The following is an 18810-nucleotide window of genomic DNA, read 5'->3' as shown; positions in this document are numbered from 1 at the left end:
CATGCACCAGTATTTTTGAGCCAAACTGAGTCAAGAAGCAGCTCCACACTGTCACTACGCTAGAATTAATGTCAGTAAAAACTTCAAAATTATCTACTATCAATCAAAAGATCATCTATTTTACTTGATTAAGTGCAAATATATAGTATAATTTTGGATGGCAATAAAATAATTTTTTAAAATAATTTGCTATATATATAGCAATCATAAAAATAGCTGGAATATAGTACTTTTTTCCTAGTGTAATTAGGAGAGTAATAAATCCTTTTTTCACTATGGCAAAGAAGTTAAGATGGCCAGAAAAAAACTAATGTCTACTTTCTCTTACTGAGAAAGGCTTTCAGTATTTAGTACAACTCAGAGTGAGTTACTATAACATTTGAGCAAAATATTGCACGATAATTACATACTTCAGAGCATGCTGTACTTAGGAAAATAAGTCCATATGCAGGACAGCATACCTTCAGGTGTACACGAGGGGTTTTATAATTTGACCTTTAACAGATTATTATCAAATGGATCTGTCCCAAAGTTTTCAGCTTGCATAGAAGACATGGAAATGATAGCTATTCACTTCAATGTACTATTTCTCTGTGCTGGCAGAGGCCAGATATTTTTTGTGTAAAATTTTGTGAAATGGATTCTAAATCTAGCAATAAAAAGTCATACTTACACAGTCAGCCCATCCATATTTTTTATGGGAGAGTCAAAGTTATGGAACAGAGGAATATGTGAGAGAAACAACCTGTTATGTAAGCAGAATTGTGGCACTCACAATCAATGGATGGACCAAGTTCACTTCAAAATCTTACATGAAATCAGAAATTCACACCAGGCAAATCTCTCTCCTTTGTGTTAACACCAAAACATGTCTCTTCCATTAACTGTTAACTCATCGTGGTGTAAAGGCAAATAGTTGAATGTGAGAGTGGTATTTATATTGTAATGATGCCAAGACCAGTGCTGTACTTCTGACACATTCCTGTTTCCCTTGTGGAGAAGTGGAAGTGGAGAAGTTGCCACAAAACAGGCACAAAGCTCATACAAAGGAAGGAAGAGGCATCACTTGATCTCAGCATCACCTCACTGCACAGAACTTCACTCAAGGTGACGAATTTTATCTTCCATTCAAAAGCAACAATAATTGAAAAGAAAACTTTGCATTAGAACTTTGCTTTTCATAACCACACTCTATAAAAAGTATGCAGCTGAGTAGAACTCAGGTTATAGATCAGCAAGGAATGAGTGAAAACTGGCCAAGACTCCCAGGTTAGACCAGAATTCATATGTTTATAGTTAAATGCACTCTATACATAACAGTAACCCCCTGTGCTTATATCACTGCAGATTGTTAACTTCATTTAAATTTCCCAATAAGCAGATGTGTTCCTACATTCTTTTACACACTACTAGATTTGAAATAAAACTATGAAGTACATAAAAGCTCAAAGACAACCATTAATCTTCTTGGCACTGGAAGCAATGACTACAGCCAGCAGAGCTCTGAGCTTGCTCATGGCATTGGGCCTTTTATGCATTCTTCTAAGAAGTTGCTTTGCATCCTGCAAGACCAGATTGTGCAAAACCAGAATGAATTATGGATAAAAACAAACAGCAAATCACAAAGGGCGCATTTAAAATTTAAAGAAAATTAAAGTTTATGTTCTGCAAAAAGAAGTGCCTTGTGGGAAACAGACCATGGTTGTCATGTCAAGCATGCAATTTTGGCAGCCACTTGCTCCATCATTAGGGAAATCATCAAGACATTTTAAAGCACATCTCACATAATTTCAGTTAAACTATGGCAAAAACCTTCTACTTAATGAAATATGCCCTTCTATTTTTATTTTATGCTGGGCATGAATCAGGGTCCTATCTGAAGTTCTCTGATGCACCTAATAGCCAAAAGAGCAAGGAAAGCTCATGGATTTAGAAACACAGGACAGGCAAAAAGACAACATGGCATTTTAATTCCCCTGGAGTAGGAGGCTGGATATAAATTAACTTCCTTTTGGTCACTGTATTTGATGTTCTAGCAAGCTATCCCAGCCCAGCAGGCACCTGGCACAGGTTTGATGGCATTTGAGAGGGACACTGGGAGCATTCCTCATTTATTCAAGTTCTAGAAAACTCAGGAGCAGTTAATGACAGCAAAAATAGAAGCAATTGCATGTCTGAAGTTTAAATTTTATTTGAAGATATTTATATATCTTTAATGGTCATATAAATATGTTTACATAATTTTTATAAATTTTTTATATTTAGAAATGTTCTGGTTATTAGGTTCAGAGAAAGAGTAGTGATAAGATAAAAACAACCCTAATTTTTTCTATTCACTTGCCAAGGAAAGCAGCAGCCTGCATGTGCACAAGGCAGGGCTCTCTCATCACTCACTGTTCTGCGTTTAACATAGAAAGCTTCCAATGTCAAGATTACAGCTGGGAACATACAGATACTGGTTTATCTTTGTTTTGAGTTAAATAATTGCTTCTCGTTCTTGCTGTGAAGTCAATCTCTCTTTTTTAAAGAAAAATTTACTTTATTTGCAACATCTTAAAAGGTTAATAACACATGGATAATTATTAGAGGCCATATATGCTTTTCCCTTAATACAGAAATGCATTAATTCTTCTGCATAGATATAGGAAACAATTTATTCTTATTTGGTAACATCACATGCAACAAGAGAAAGAAATTAGAGTCATATTGGACAATATACATGAAAATATATTAAATGAGGCAATGTATCAAAAGATATAACACTCAAATTGACAAATAATGGGAAAAGACAAAATTCTGATATGCTGTTATGCATAGTAAACTTGAACATATTATTTATGTAAGTCAAATTGAAAATACTGACTTTATAAAATAAAAAAGATAAATACAGTAAAGGACAAAAACTAAACTGGACTATGAAATACGACACTGTATCTGAATGAATAATTTATTTGGATACCAGCCAGCTGGTATAGTAAAGCAGCATTTATTTCTAAATTCATCTTGCAATAATTATGTTCACACATTACCTCAAGCATTTTACAAATTCATTTTTGAGAAATAAAACAGATAATTATTCCAGATGTTAGTACTGCCACGTATGTATAGATTACTGTGGCAATTTAATTATTGTTGTTACAATTCAAAACACCATTTTCTATCAAACATGCTTATTGAGAATTTAAATCAGAAAATGGTAGCAGATGAACTACAAGTGAATTCACTCAATATGCCAAAATTTTTGTGCTCACAGCAGGCTCACAGCTGTTAATATTTACTCAACAGTTACTACTGCTTTTATCTCCCAAATGAATAATACAAAACCAAAGATTAACTGTGCATATTTGTGCTGTAAATGACTTTTAATCCATGAAATAAGAAATAATATGTATAGAAGGTAACAGAGTATACAGTATCTAAATCACAAAAGCCCAGTCTGGTTTTGTAAAAGCAGAATAGACTGCAAATTTGACAGATTTGGTTCTTATTTTCTTATGTTGCTATATCACACAAAATCCCCAGGGTCCAGTGGAATTGCCATTGTAATCCCTAATGCAGTATTATGTAAAGGACAAAGCTGTACAGGAAACCTTGCAACCACTATCAAATTACTCCATTCTGCTTCTTATAATTATGGTCTGGTAATTTCATTGCACTGGTGAGTCTACTCTGAGTAAGCAGTTACTAAGAGGTGGAGAGAGAAGCACTAGATTAAAGCTGACCTAAAACCTATGACAAAGTTGAGAACTTCACAAATCTGAGCACATTGGTCTGGAGAGTGGAGATCCCAAGTGCCCACACCATGGTCCTCCTTTAGGGAATCTTTCTTCTGCCGTGACTCTAAGATGCAGAACAAATTCCCTTACACCTGATTTGAACTATTGTTTTTATTGCCAGGGCAGGGTATGAATCTCTGCATCCCGTTTCTGTTATTTTCTTACTTCAAGCACTTGATTTTCAGGTGTAGCAGATAAATATTGTTATTTAGTAGCAACTGTGAGATGTCAGTGCCTGTTCCACAGCTGCAAGGTATAAACACCAAGGACAATTTTCCCTGTGTTTCAATTATCACGGAATTGCCACATTGCAGGAATGTCTTGGTGAGCTGGCCTTACCTCATCTGGCCTGGTGATGCATTTCCCTTTCCCTGAGCATGGGATGTTGTCTGGATGGCTCCCCGCAGGCATGCAGGTACTCACTTTCACCACCACAGTCAGGCGCAGAGCCACAATGCACTTGGTAACTGAATCATTCAAAAAACCTTTTTAAAAAACAAAAGAAAATATTCTTATTACATGACAAAATAAGCTGATACTGTTAATGCTCTGCAGCTAGATGAACAAATAAAACTGATTTGAAATAAACTGGCAACTAAGAAGAAAATTGCTCATATTTAATACACACCTCTGACTGCAAGCCACATAAATACAAATTAAAATACAATTTGGAGAGAAACCTCATTATATTGATTTAAAAAAGGAAGACAGGATGGTGAAACAGATCTACTTCCCGAGCTCAAACCTACATTTTTTATGTTTCAAAAATAAATGCTTTTGCCTGCTACTTTTTGAAAAGTTAAAATATATATTTAATTTCTTTAACGACAAGGAACATGAAAATAAAATTTTGTGGAGAAATTCATTTGAATGAATTCATAAAAGTTACTTTCAGAGCTAAAAAGCAGCCAGATTCCCTACATTGGTCAAAGATGGAGAATCCCTTTTGTTTTGTTTTCTATGAAGTTTGCAAGAATATACTTATACCACTTGACAGCATTTCTTTGTGTATTTGCAATACAAGTATTATTGAATGTCTGATCTGATGTCTCTATAAGCTGATATGGCAGGTAAAGGTGAACTAAACATGGAAATAGGAACACTGGACAAGGAACAGGAAGATTCATGAATCTCTGGCTAGCACCTGCAATTACATGGAAGGCAAAAAATTGTGGTTGGTAGCTATTAAAAAACACCAGAGCATAACAACTTCACTATCACACATACTCCTAACAGATTTATCTGAAAAATAAAAGAAGGACGACAGGAAAGATAAAATGGGGCACGCACACAGTCCATGCCATATGGGATAAAGTCAGAGTCCTTGTGAAAACACACAGCCCCTGCTCCTGTACTTGTGCTTGAACTGCCTCGTTCCAGCACTCTGATTAGAGTCCTGGACCACAGCCCTTCCATTTAATTGTTTTGTTTAAGGAGAATAAATGTGCACTGACACAAAAATGTGGGTTTGGTACAGTGTTTATGCAGAATTTATGCATAAAAACCACCAAAGATCCTTCCATAAACTGTCAAACCTTGATTTCACTATCCTCCATGTAGGCAGACTACAAAGAGTCTGTAGTGCCAAAATGGAATGTTGCAGGCACAAAGCCATTCTATGATTCCTCTTTTCTTTAGAAAATATAGAAAGAATTTAAGGAAAAATTGATGGGTTTTTTTTTTAAACAAATATCCTTAATTTTTAAGAGAACAACTCTAGATGCAGTGTATGACATAGAATGTTTTTTCTTAGATTTTCCACTTTAAATTGCAAAATCCATTTACAGCCTAAACTTCTAAGGAGCTTCAAAGATGCAATTCAGCTTCTTGCATTACAGACTAGAGATAGCACAACATTTAGTCATGAGAAAAAAAATAAAGTATTTTTAATGAACAGGAAAAAACAAAAGTTTAATGAAACAGAGCTTAAAGTGAATTCTCTTTCAGAACAGCTGCTAAGCATTACTTACATTTTGCATATGGAAGTGTCAAGCATGACTAATTCTACAAATTCCACACAAAATCATGGGGAAGACTTGAATTCTTTGTTCTTCATTTTTAGATTTCACTTCTTTAAATGCTTCATTCCTTCAGCTGTTAGTTGTCTATGATCCCTAAATCCTGCCTTCAAACAGGAAAATCTTATGTCCTACATAGACACCTCTGGCTTGAGTACAGCCTCTACAAGTTAGCTGAATGTTCTAAAGGATCAGATTAAAAAAAAAAAAAAAACAAAAAAAAAACCCCAAAAACACATGTATTGGGTATAGTTCCAAATGCCTAATGGTCTGTTTTGGCTAGTGAAGATTATTGTAATCTGATGACCTCTTCAAAGCAAGCCAATTTATTCTGGCCTCAATACATACCCCATTTTTACCCATCTGTTCAAAGATGCAGCCAGAATTTTTCTTTAACAATTGAATGCAATTGTCATTGGCAGTCATGCAATTATATGTGAATGCTTGGAAGAATGTGGTATTTAGAAAATGTCTTTGGGTTCACATTTCCTTGTCTGAAGCAGATTGTTACATATTCTTCAGGACAGTTCCCTAAAGAAATATTAAATCAACCTTCTTTGTACTTTGAATCTTGTTACTATTTTGGTATCAAAAGCCCTTAGGCAAACCACTGAAAAAATCATTATTCTCTCTAGAATGCCACACATTTTCCTGCGAATTCTAATTATCTCACCTAATTTGTAAATACTAGAAACATACAAACATGGGTATTTATTTTCACTTTATAGAAGTTACATATGATGTTCTGAGATCTCTAGGTTTTATGGCTAAAAGAAGCTTGCCTGACCATCTAAATATAACACCCTGCTTAACTCAGGTCATAGCACTTCAATTAATTCTTTCCCCAATTCCCATAACAGCAACTGAACTACAGTGAGTTTTAAGTTCTATTTTTAACTTCTAGATGGGAGAATAATTTCAGAACCATATTTACAGCTCCTTTCATCTCAGGTCTGGGGAAATATATTACAGCAGTTTATACCAAAAGGTAATTTTGTTCAGTTCAACCTTGCTGGTTTTCTAAAGCCAGTTAAAACATAATGGCATCAAAGCATTTTTAGTTGCAGAATTCAGGGTTGAGTTATTTACAGTAATATAACGGAAACAATTCTCAAGCCCAGTAAATCATAATGTGATGTGAGTAGTCATAGATTGCAGAGGAGGCATTTTCAAGCTTTCTGCACACACATTTGATAGTCTGGGAAATGCCTGGACAATTTCCTTGGCAGAAAGCATGGTAAAATACACTACAGCTCCTTCCTCCCTGGCAGTTCCACACACATATGTCTAGGAGCACGAGGTATGGGTGTTCCTGTTTCACTCACATCAAGAAAGTTAAGAATGAAAAAAAAAGAAATAAACTAAAAGAGGACAGGTGTCATCATTATGTCCAGATACTTTCAGAAGATCATATCATGCCATTCAGATTACCAGTGCTCAAACATTAATTGAGTATATGCTTTCTAGACTAGACAAACTGATTTGCTTCCCCCACAAGCCCCATTTCTGAGCAATACCTTCCTTCTAAACACAGCAGTCTGAGCTCAGTGAGCTGGTCCACAGTCAAAATAGGGAAGACTGAAGCTAACAAATCACCAAGAAGGTTATCATATTGCATATAATGTCAGCAAAACACTTCACTAGAAATCATTCACTAACTCTTGCTATGCACCCCACATGTTCTGACACACACCAACGCCTTTTGCATTTGGCTCAAATGTATCTCTGTATTCTACACAATGAATACATGCATTCCAAAGACATACACCTTTGGTTGAAACAGTAGATTATCCTTTTAGTTCCAGTTCACAGAAGAGTAGATCTTTGAGTTCACCTAAAGGTTTCTTGGATGAGTGAGAATGACTGCCAAGGCAGGATTGGGCACTCACAACAAAATATCAGTCCTCAAGTTTTCAACTTATTTTTAGCCTGGTTTCCCAAGGAAATGAGACAGCAGTGGGATGTCTATCAGTTTCCATCTGTTCTCTTTTTCTCTCTCAACACTTTCCCACACCAAAAGCTTTTGGGGTCAGTAGCCAACTTCAACATTTTGCAAAGCAGTGAAGTTCTCAAAGACACTAAGTGCCTACAGCTCCCCTGCACAGCAAGCAGCCCTTGCACCAAGGGCATTGGTAAGTCAAGATGGTAGGAAAACTAAAAAGGGCCCCAGAATAAGGTGATGTAGATTCTCCACCCCATTCCCCATGTACAGTACAGTCAGCTATTCATTATTTGGAAAATGGGAAACTGAGATATCGTTAAACGGAAGAAAAACAGATCATATCAGTCCTTCAGGATCAAAGCAGCAGTACTTGGTGTGCCTGCACCATATCTTCAGTTCTTGTCATGCAGTAACACAGCCAAGCTGTGATACTTCCAGATCAGATTTCAGCTTCTAGAGAAAACACTGCTGTTTCAGAGCAGAATGAGCATCTTTTATAAACTTTACTGGTCCAGGAGAGAAGCTACCTAAGTATATCTGATAGTTCATCCACAGATGATGGAAAGTCATAGAAATAACCTAAAGTGTAAAAGAGTCCAGAGGAATTTTCTGTTTGAAGACATCTCTCCCCCACAAAAGAAAACATTATCCAGCAAGCTAAACAAGAGTGGTCAATATGCTGAACCTCCTTTTAATGGCCATTGAACTTTGCAGACATAAGAATACTTGAAAAAAGGAAGCTAGGAAAGAAAGAGAACTCTATTTTTATTACAGTACCCACCAGGAAAAAAAAAAAAAAAAAAAAGGAATGAATTCTAGTTCTTCCTCCTAAAATGTTTGCTGTCCAAATTTTATCCAAAGACTATTTCACGTCCATGTCATGTGATATAGCTAACATTCAATACCATGAAAATTATTATGAAAACAGAGGTCTGTACTAATCACCCACCATGCTTCAGAGTGCCTTCTTGGATCTAAGCATGAAGTTGGATATTTACTTTAACTATACGAACCGATTTCCCTCTTATGGCACTGTATATCACAATCTCAAACAGTTTTCCATCAATCAAATCCAAGCAAGCTCAATCCTTCTCTTGTTCATACAAGCCATGTCCAACTCATTCTAGAGACCTAACAAATGAAAAAGCATGACCAGATGTTCTCATGATGCACTCAATTCTGCAAATTTACCTTGACATGTTAAAGTAGTAGAGGCCTGCTTTTGATTTACAAATGGACAAACATTTACCCCCCCTCTCCATGACACTGATACTCAGGGTCATTAAGGCCTACCAATCCCCTCACTACCCTGACACCAATACTGTGCTACAGAATAGGAAAAATGGGTCAGGAATCCTTTCCTAGTTTGCCTCAGGATGATTATCATACATAAGAAAATGAGAAGTGAGGAACAGGTAATCAATGCCATTTGCAATCTTTGATGCAGTACATCAGCGCCATCAGCACCGTACAGAACATCTGAGATCACTCTCTAACGATGCTGCTAGGCAACACAGCATCTGGGGATACAAAAATACAGCTGCAATAGCAAAATTGCTATTTTGTCCACAAATAGCACTATTTATAGGTGGCACAACTCTCCCAAATTCTATATAGATCAGCATGTTTACTGTGCTTTATTCACAGAAGCCTTGGTCAGATACTGCTTTTGAAAGTATATACAGATTCTAATGAGAATCAGTTCAAGAACTATTTCAAATATTTTTTACAAGCTCATGTGAAAGAGGAATTTAAAGAATTTTCCCTGGGAGGTGACTGAAAACCACCTCATCACATTCATTGTCTTCTCCAAGTCGCATTCATAGTCACAGTCAGTTTTAGATGGATCTGCTTTCTTCCTTTGCTACCAACAATAAAAACAGCCTGGGCTCCTACAATCAAACACTCTCTTCTCAAGTATAACCACTAAAAGGTAAGAGTGCTGCTGTTCAAGTTACATCCTCAGTAACAATCCTGCAGTTCTACCAGAGGCAGATTGACAATGATAGTGTTATACTGGTGTAAGAGAAAGCAAAATTTGGGTGTCAGAAAATTATTACCAAAACTTTGAGAAGAAACATTACACAGCTTGCCTTTCAAGCTGGAGCTCAGTTTTGCAGGACTGGTAGTAAAAATATATTTATGAACTGAGCAAAATAGTTTAATTCACTTAGCATAGCAAAGTCCCACATTCCACTACATTTCCTCTATAACAAATGTCAATTTCTGAATTTCACTGTTACTTAAACAATTGTCCAACTTAATAACTTACCTGGACCAAACCCCATGACAGAATTATGAAAGAGTCAGCTAGCAGGAGTGCACTTCCTCTTACAAGGCCACTTGCATTCAGCTTATTAAGGAGCTGTGGCAGTAGCTTTTTGTGACCTTCTCCCCCAGCTTCAAGGACTCTGCTTTCACAGTAATGGTGAAAGCCCAGCAAAGAGTGACAAGACTATTCTTCTAAAAGATTTCCTGTATCACAATTTCCCAGTGTATCTTTATTTGTCAGCATTTCAGCCAAGTTGCCAAGCTGGCACAGAACTATTTTGGGCCCAAATGTAGACCACTAGAAGCTCTGATTCCACACTTGGCAAATGCAGTTAAGTGTGGTGGAATACAAGTGACACAGCTGGGACTGCACTAAGGGGAGCTGCAGAAGATGGGATGACAAGGTTGGCCAGGATATATCTCTAGGGACTGGTTCAACTGAGAGGCTCTATTAGTGGCTACCCTACTTTTAAATACACATTACAGCATGTTACACTACCAGCTGAAGATCTCAATGCATTTTACAAGCATTATTAAAATGTGTCTCACACTGGTGAGAAAATGTACCAGTTATGCACTGGTATCCATATTCCATGGATCAGGTTAAGCAGTATGTCCAAGATCTTATCATGCAAACAACCATGTGATCAACTTAAAATAAATGTATTGATCTTGTTTGCAAATTGGTCACAGAAGTCATATTTGAAGAAAAAGGAATCTTAAAATTAGAGAAACAAACAAAAGGTATTTCACCAAACATTACAAATTTGAGTAGATGAACCTCCAAGACAGACTAGAAAAATAATTTCCCACTATTACTTGCTAGAAATAGATGTTAATAGAAATTAATTTTTAATAATTTACTAATTTAATAAAGATTACTCTAAACTTATTTAAATGCTAGCTTAAAACATAATACAATGTATGAAAATAGTAACTACTCTGATGTTTACATCTACTTACATGTGAGATGAGATGCATGCAACTTGATCACAAAGGACAGGGTATTTATTTTATCATACTTACAAAGATACCCTTTTTTATATAGGCCAAAGCATTCTTCAGAATGGTTTGGATTTCAGCTGAATGCTGAAAGACCATCTTTTAAAATAAATCATTGAAATTAACACTTCACTACGCTTTTCTTACCGTTCACACTTTGCTGCTGCTGCTATTGCTAACCAAAAGGCCATTTTCTGCAAGGTTAGCTCCTGTGCCCAAAACCCCAGGGAAATGTTCTGTTGAACACAATGCTCAAATCTGCAGACAATAGGGCCCTTCCAGGCACATTACACACTTCAAATTGAGAACCCCACTCACTGGAGCAGTCATCAGCAACTCCCCCCAGCGAGGCCGCCTTGCACAAAGGAGCAGAGCAGCCGCACGCACGGACAGGGGCTCTGCACATCCCCACAGCATGCGCAGGGCACGGAGATTTAATTAGGTCCAGAGTGAAAGAGGGTTAAGTCAAACGACTGCAATATGCCCTGGACTGGGAGCTCACACAGATGCCCAGCTGAGACATGGCAACTTGTTAAAGCTAGAGTAACTTGATTACGTGGCTTTCAGTGAATTCAATTCACACATGTCCTATTATGAAATAAAATTGTCCTATTTAATTTTTTGCTTAAGTGAAAACAATTTCAAGATGCAGCAAACTGCTGTCTTTAGACAGAAATGTGTGCCTGTTTTAGAGGCCTGTAACAATAATAACCACATCTCAAAACCCCAGCTACAATTTGCCTCCTAATCTAAAATCTTATTTCCAGACAAGAGTTAGAAAAGACCAACTTGTTTCAAAATCTCTCTCTCTATTATTTTTATTTCACATAGTATTTTTACACTGTTTCATTTTGCCTGTTCAATATAACTGCACAAATATTGGTGGTGACTACTCCTTAATGCATGTTAAAGTCTTGCAGGGAAACCCGATGAATAATCAAAGAACAACAGAAGACCAAATAACTGCTCAGGGCAGAGTTAGAATAGAAAATACTTTGTTGCATTTGAAAGGCAGGATAGCATTTTGGATTGAAAAATACTATCCTTCCTGACATAGAACCATATGGCTCCCATATTTATTAAAAAGCAGCAGATATTTTGTGCATCAGAAGCCAAGCATTAATTTTCCTTTTTAAGCCAAACATCAAAAAGTTTTGTAGAATTCAAGCAAGCTGCCTTAGAGGTGTTGGCATTTGAATGGCATCAGTACTCTTCATCTCATCACAAAGATGCTAGAGCACCTATTTTCAAGTGAGTTTGTACAGCGACCAATTTTATTTAAGGAAATATTTTTTAAATACTTGACAATTATAGTTTAAAGCAGCTAATTATATTGTATTGATCTAAAAGGCTGGGCATCTTGGAGAACACCAGATGACATGCCAAGCAATGTCAACTGACAAGTCTACATCAGTTTCTGTTTGCTGTGATGAAAATAAACATTATAATTCAAAGGTTGTGCTGGAGGACTTACTTTCTGTACAGATAAAAATATTAATTCATATTAAATGTTAAACTTTCTACCTTATTATCTGCAAGGGCTTATCTGAGAAATAGCCATTTTGCTTATAAATGTCTTCCTTTGATTTTATAAGCAGACAATAAGCTAAAAAGCAAATGTAGCAACATCTCATAGAAGCTGCGTTGTAAGCAGCTGCTTAAGCAGCTCATGGAAGTGCTAAATAAAGCACAAAGTCTAAAAGCAAGTAGTTTCAAGCTACTTACTAGCATTATTTTTACAATTATATACAGATTTTCTATCATATTACCTATGGGAAAATGGAAGCAAAATACTAATGCCCAGCTGTTTGTTTTAGTGTTTTTCTGAAGAAGCTCCCATCATTACTGCTTCAGCTCTGGGCACACTGAGGCAGAAGATAAATTTTACCAACATTTTATCATGAAAGCTGATAAGAAGATGATCTTTTTTCAACAGAGACAATATCCTAACAGCCATGATAATGACCTGAAAACATAATTTCATTTTTTAATGTTGTTAGGAGAAAGAAAGGAAATAGGTTGCATGCACAGAGTCAGCAGTGCCAGCTCCACCTTCTTCATTATGCCCAAAACCTCCAGATAAACACTTCTTAAAACTAAGTAATAAACATACAATAATCAAATAATATGCCGTTTTGTATTGGTATGAAAAGGAAAATGGTATGAAGCTGTCAGGGGAGGCTTAGGTCAGATATTTGGAAAAGATTTATCATCCAGAGGGTGTTGGGCACAGAACAGGCTGCCCAGGGCAGTGGTCACAGCACGAAGTCTGACAGAGTTCACGTGTGCTTTCAGGCACAGGGTGGGATTCTTTGGGTGCCTTGTGCAGGGCCAGGAGTTGGATGATCCTGGTCAGTCCCTTCCAACTCAGCATATTCTGTGATTCAATGAATTATTACTCAATCTCCAAATTCATTAGAGAGCAGCTCTGGTTGTTTTGTGTCCTAGCTGTTAACTGGACTGTTAAATATGTTCTGCTATCTGTACAGCCACACAGGTGGATATATACCAGTTTTCCAAACAGACTGGAAACTGTGTGAAATTAGACCTGCCTGCCTGCAAGTCTGCCAGCCACAGGTGTACCTTGGATACACCTGAAGGGCAGAGCTGTTGCCTTAGTAAACAGGTATATTAATTTAGCACCAGGGTAAATTAACTGACTCATGAAGAAGCAGATGGTGTACAATCACTGTAAAACTTCTAAAATGTGAGCATTAAAAAAAAGGAAATGCTTTAATGCTTTTAGTCTACATTGGATTTGGTTTTTTCAGTATTTTGACAGCAAACTACGTTCTCAAAATTAATGTTCCAGTTCTCAGTCACCGCGTGATAGCATGCTTGGATAAAAGAGATGCATGCAACAAATCATAAAGGATTTTTGTGGGAGATGCCACACAAGCTAAGAATGTCCTTCAAAGCCCTTTTTTATTTTTTAAAGAAAAATGTTAATGCATAATTTTTTTCTCAAGACAGCTATTATTTAATCAATTCAGTAAATCTTCTGCATTTGCAACAATCTAGTATAGAAAAATATATACATGTTCCAAAATCCAGTGTATTATTCCCTGAAAGAGAGGACTGCACAGTGCTGGGTAGATTAGATTCCTCCCAAAACATATAATAAGCAGCAATTTCAACTCACCCCAGAGATCCTTAGCTGTAACTTATTAGCATTCATGAAAACTTCCGAAAGACTCCTCCACCAGCTGATGGTGCATCAGGGACCTCTTATCTCACTTTTTCAGACTTGTAAAATGTATTTCATCTGATTTCAATTTTTCGAGATATATTGCAATGAAGAATAGGTGTATGACTCTAACTATGTAAAGTTTTGCAGTTAACTCATTTTCAAAAATTCTACTACCATTACTGCTAGCATGAATATATGAAGATCCAGAAATAAAACAAATACTGATGAGACATTTTATAAATATCATAAATAGTTAATGCAGGAATCACTCATTAACTTCAAAGAACATTGGGACAGAGAGTATGAATCTATAAGTCTAATTAATGGAAAGCCTGCCTTTTACTTCAATAATGTTTTTAATGTTGAACCCTTAATTTCCATCTCTTCTTTTAAGACACTATTAAATTCCTCCTGCTTCTCTTTTTGGCCAATTTCTTTGGCCAATCTTGATGCCCACCTAGAGCACTCCACAGAATAGACACTAAAAACATTTCCTGTTCAGAAATGCTCTTGATTAAACACCCTTTTTTAAAATCTTGGTTTGAAAAGAAACATTGCTCCTGCAAACCATGAGCAGAGAGGAACAGCTCACCTGGCCTGTCCTACAGACCAACCACCTCATCACCACCTCTGTCTGGAGTCACCTGGCACTGAAAGCCACCAGCACCTCGGCTTGGGCCATGTGCTTCATCCTACTCAAATCCCCACAACTCACCTGCTCACTTCAAAGCCTGAGCCATACTGGGATTTTCTTCCCCCCTGGCTAATAGGTACACTCTCTAATAAAACATAAAAAATTAGTTTAGAAGACTGGCATGTGTGTAGTAGCAAATCTTAGAGAAACTTGTTAAAAATCCCCTGAGCAAAACATGGAGGGAATGTGCTACAGAATGTGCAAGGCAGCCTGCTGCTGGCCACAGCCAGGTCAGTGCTGTAATTAATCCACATAATCCTGCTGCATAATCACAGCACCATCTCTCTGTCCTGCCCTGCAAGAGGCTGTTTGCAGATGCAGCAGCCATTTTATAAACCCCATCAGAGAACACAGAGTGCTCTTTTTGGGTGAGCTGTGCTGTGCTCTCCCCTTCATTCTCACACAGTGCAGGTACTGTCTCTGGGGTGAACAGCTCTGTGCTGACAGGGTCTATTTTTAGATCTCAAAAACAGCATTCTTCCCAACCTCTAGACACTGTGCCCTGAACCACATGATCAGCAAATCAGCACATTACTGCTGACTTCTGAGTCTTTTCAATCTTGTACAAACAACTTTAAACTTGTGTCACCACAAGGTAACACAAAACAAATAATATTTCCCTAAATGTTTTATCTTTGATATTAATAACTTATTCAGAAAGAATTGCAAGAGGCAATTAAAGTACCTTGCTGAGTAACAAAACTTGGAAGGAACACAGTGAGAAATGACTCAAAAAGGATGTAGATCAAAAAGAGACACACACACAAAAAAGTCAAACCAAAAAACTCACTCATATCTTCCTCATTTTTCTTTTACAGTTCTATTCAGAAATTTTTTACAAGCCTAAAAAAGTGCCCTCATACAAAATTAACTAATTAAGAGAAGAAACCTTTAAAATTACACTTGAATAAACAGAAAAAGAGTTGGGGAAGGAGGAGGAAATTATATAAAGTAAATGTATCAACTGACATGGTCTACAGCTTTACTGTGTGATTGCTTACAGAAACCTACACCATCTTGTGGCCTCCTCATATCATTCTAGCTTAAATAACATCAACAAAAGCACTGGCAACATTATTGGTTTTTTAATATAAAATCACTCACTTTAACTTTTTGTACCTTTGAATAAGTTTTTCATGTCTATCAAGAGACATGGAAATTTGTCTATAAGAAAAACTTTATTCAAGTGACTTATTGAAAGCTAAATGATTAAAAACTTGCCAGGCACGTCAAATTGACAGACCTCTTCCACACATCTGGATCAAATCTGAAGTAAAGATCAAATTATTTTTCTACAAGTCTTGGCACAATTATGGATTTCAGTTGAGTGAATACAAAATTCATTTTCACACCAAATAACTGAGTTACTTTTTAAGTAAATCACCCCAGACCTCCACTTCATTGGACAAAAACTGATGATGGGAAGTAAGCAGAATATTTCCGTACAACTGAGAAGGAAATTCAGAGGCTCTTTCTTAAACTAAAAAATTCATGCCTTAGTTTCAGCAGCTGGAAAATTTTACCAAGAACTTCACTATCAGGAAATGAAAAACCAAAGAAAGTATTGAAAACCACATGGAAGTAAAGCAAGAGGTCTCAGAATACTTGTACTGCACAAAATAAGCCATTTTTGTGAATTCAACCTTGTGTTATGTTCATCTAGGAAAAGGTACGTTTTCACCTCACATCATCCAGCACACAATAAAAAATTCAAAGAATCCCAGTGACAAATTCAGCTATAGAAATGAGAGGACAAGAAAAGCTATAAAAGAGTAACACAATACATATTTTAGTTATCTAAATCAATAGCCTATGCTTTATGGATTGTACAGCCAAGTGGAGCTTTCACAGAGCAAGCTGGGCTCTCGGCTTAGGAGCTCAGACCAAGCTGTGCCTTTGGGCATTTTCACCACTGCATAAAAGCTACCAATTATCCTGTCTTCAGGATACTTTTATCATACATTAACTACCAAAAAGCAAATTCAAAAATTTATTCCAGACACATGAGAGGAAGGCTTTAACTCTGATAAATTAAATGCAAAATAAGATTAAAAGCAGGGGAAAAAAGCCTAAAACTAAGTCTCTTATAAAGAATAATAATATTAAAAGAAAGTGGAAAATTATTTGAAGGAAATAAACATCACTAATGGAAACCACTGATGATAAGAAATAAATTATTCTACTAACAACCTTCAAGCAGTATCTTTGGAAAGTGATAGCTGAAAAAGGAGAGAACAAGGTACTACTTCTGTATTTAGGATTTTCTGTATTGGCTATGAACTTGGAATTTTTCACCATGTTTCCACATCAGAATGTTTTTAATTTTACATTTATTAGCATGGTAAGTTTTCAAATAACAATTGTAGCAGCTTATAGTTCCTTTAAAAATATGCATGCTTTCAAGCAGATAACAATAAGTACTTTTATTACAATTATTTTGGTTTCATGTCATTGGTATAATAAAACATCTGCCCAGAAATCTCAATTTAATTAAGTCTATTGTGTCTATGCAAAAATATAGCTTTAAATCTGTGTTATTTCCCATACCCTTAAAAATAATGTATCAGGCTATTTTCATTATACTCCTTCCACAAAGATGCTTAACATTTAATTGCTGAGTGAAACAAATAATATATTTCTAAGGCTCCATAGTCACAGAGACAACACTACAAGATAAAAAAGCTGTGCAATTAAACACTGTTAAAATGTAATAGGAAATCTGATCTTGTAATGTATTTTTTCAATTTTCCTGTCTACAGGCTTAAGCTTCTTCACAAAGCATCCCATGACACAATCCCTGACAAAGAAACACCTCAAGCATTCAATTATATACTGCAGCATTTGCCAAAAGTTTATTAAATTAGAACATATAAAATAACTTGCATCATCTCAAGGTATCAGACAAAAACGACTGTGTAGATTTTAAAGTGAGAGGTGCCCACTGGGTAAGAATTTAGAGTAGCTCTTGTCTGGTTTGAATGAACCAATGTCTGAAACATGGTCCCAATATCCCATTAGGATCTTTCAGCACTTAAAGGAATTAGTCCTTTGTTCCCCTAAATGCTGAGCAAACCATCAGCTGTCACCTAGAGGTGATGGACAGAAAGTCAGCATGTTACTCACCAATAAAGTAGTTGTTGCCTAATGCAAGCATTTCTTCAGAAAGGACAAGTCCACCCAGTGCCTGGAGAAGAGTGACACTTCTGCCATCAATAAGTGAACACTGTTTAAATCCAGTGCTTGTGACCTTCCACAGCAGAATGAGAGAAGCAGTAGCATCTTGCCTTATTCTAAGAAAAGAAATGATGAGAAAATTTACACTGAGAAAGTCGGTGTAATTAAGAAGTACATCACTGTAGAAATGATCCTTAACAAAGATGGGAAACCTAAATCTAGCAAGTATGGAATTAGGAAAAATCCTGAATGTCTTGAGCATGTCCACAGAACTTAAAAATGCTTCAGCTGTAAGATTTGCATAATAGTTTATGTAATAGCAGATTAAATCACACAGAGTCCCAATTTCTGATACTTGAAGGTCACCATCCTAATACCCAAGAAGAGTTTTAGATAAATACCACATAATAGTGAGGTATATCCTTAAGAGGGATCCTTATTCAGTTTTTTTAATTATGTCTTTTTGAGTATTACCTCCATCCTACAGTGCCATTATTTTCGGCAGCTGAAGTACACCCAGCCCTGCTGTTTACTGAAGAACATTCAATGTTCACTCAATACCAGGAGACAGATCCTGCTAGAAATCCTCATTTGTCTGACACACCAGATCGAAGATTCAGGACAGTTTATTCTTGTAAATCAAATGAGTCATGTAATGCTCCCAAGGTCACTGAGCCCATGGTGCCTTCCCGAATATTGACAGATAGGATAGAAAGTCTACTGCTGCATCCACTCTGTCGGCT

At 36.5% G+C, this 18810-nt stretch overlaps 1 protein-coding gene across 1 annotated transcript in view; it reads right to left on the bottom strand.

Annotated features, from left to right (window-relative positions):
• DNER (delta/notch like EGF repeat containing) overlaps positions 1-18810 on the bottom strand; it is a 107572-nt gene that overhangs the window by 31990 nt on the left and 56772 nt on the right. Inside the window, exons 4-5 of the mRNA XM_058031430.1 lie at positions 18017-18183; positions 4116-4261 (exon numbers count right to left, since the gene is read on the bottom strand). Coding sequence (XP_057887413.1) covers positions 4116-4261; positions 18017-18183 — 313 coding nt within the window. The remainder of the gene's footprint in view (positions 1-4115; positions 4262-18016; positions 18184-18810) is intronic.

Source organism: Melospiza georgiana, chromosome 10 (genome assembly GCF_028018845.1).
Source record: "Melospiza georgiana isolate bMelGeo1 chromosome 10, bMelGeo1.pri, whole genome shotgun sequence".
NCBI lineage: Eukaryota > Metazoa > Chordata > Aves > Passeriformes > Passerellidae > Melospiza > Melospiza georgiana.
This window is presented reverse-complemented; position numbering and strand designations above follow the sequence as displayed.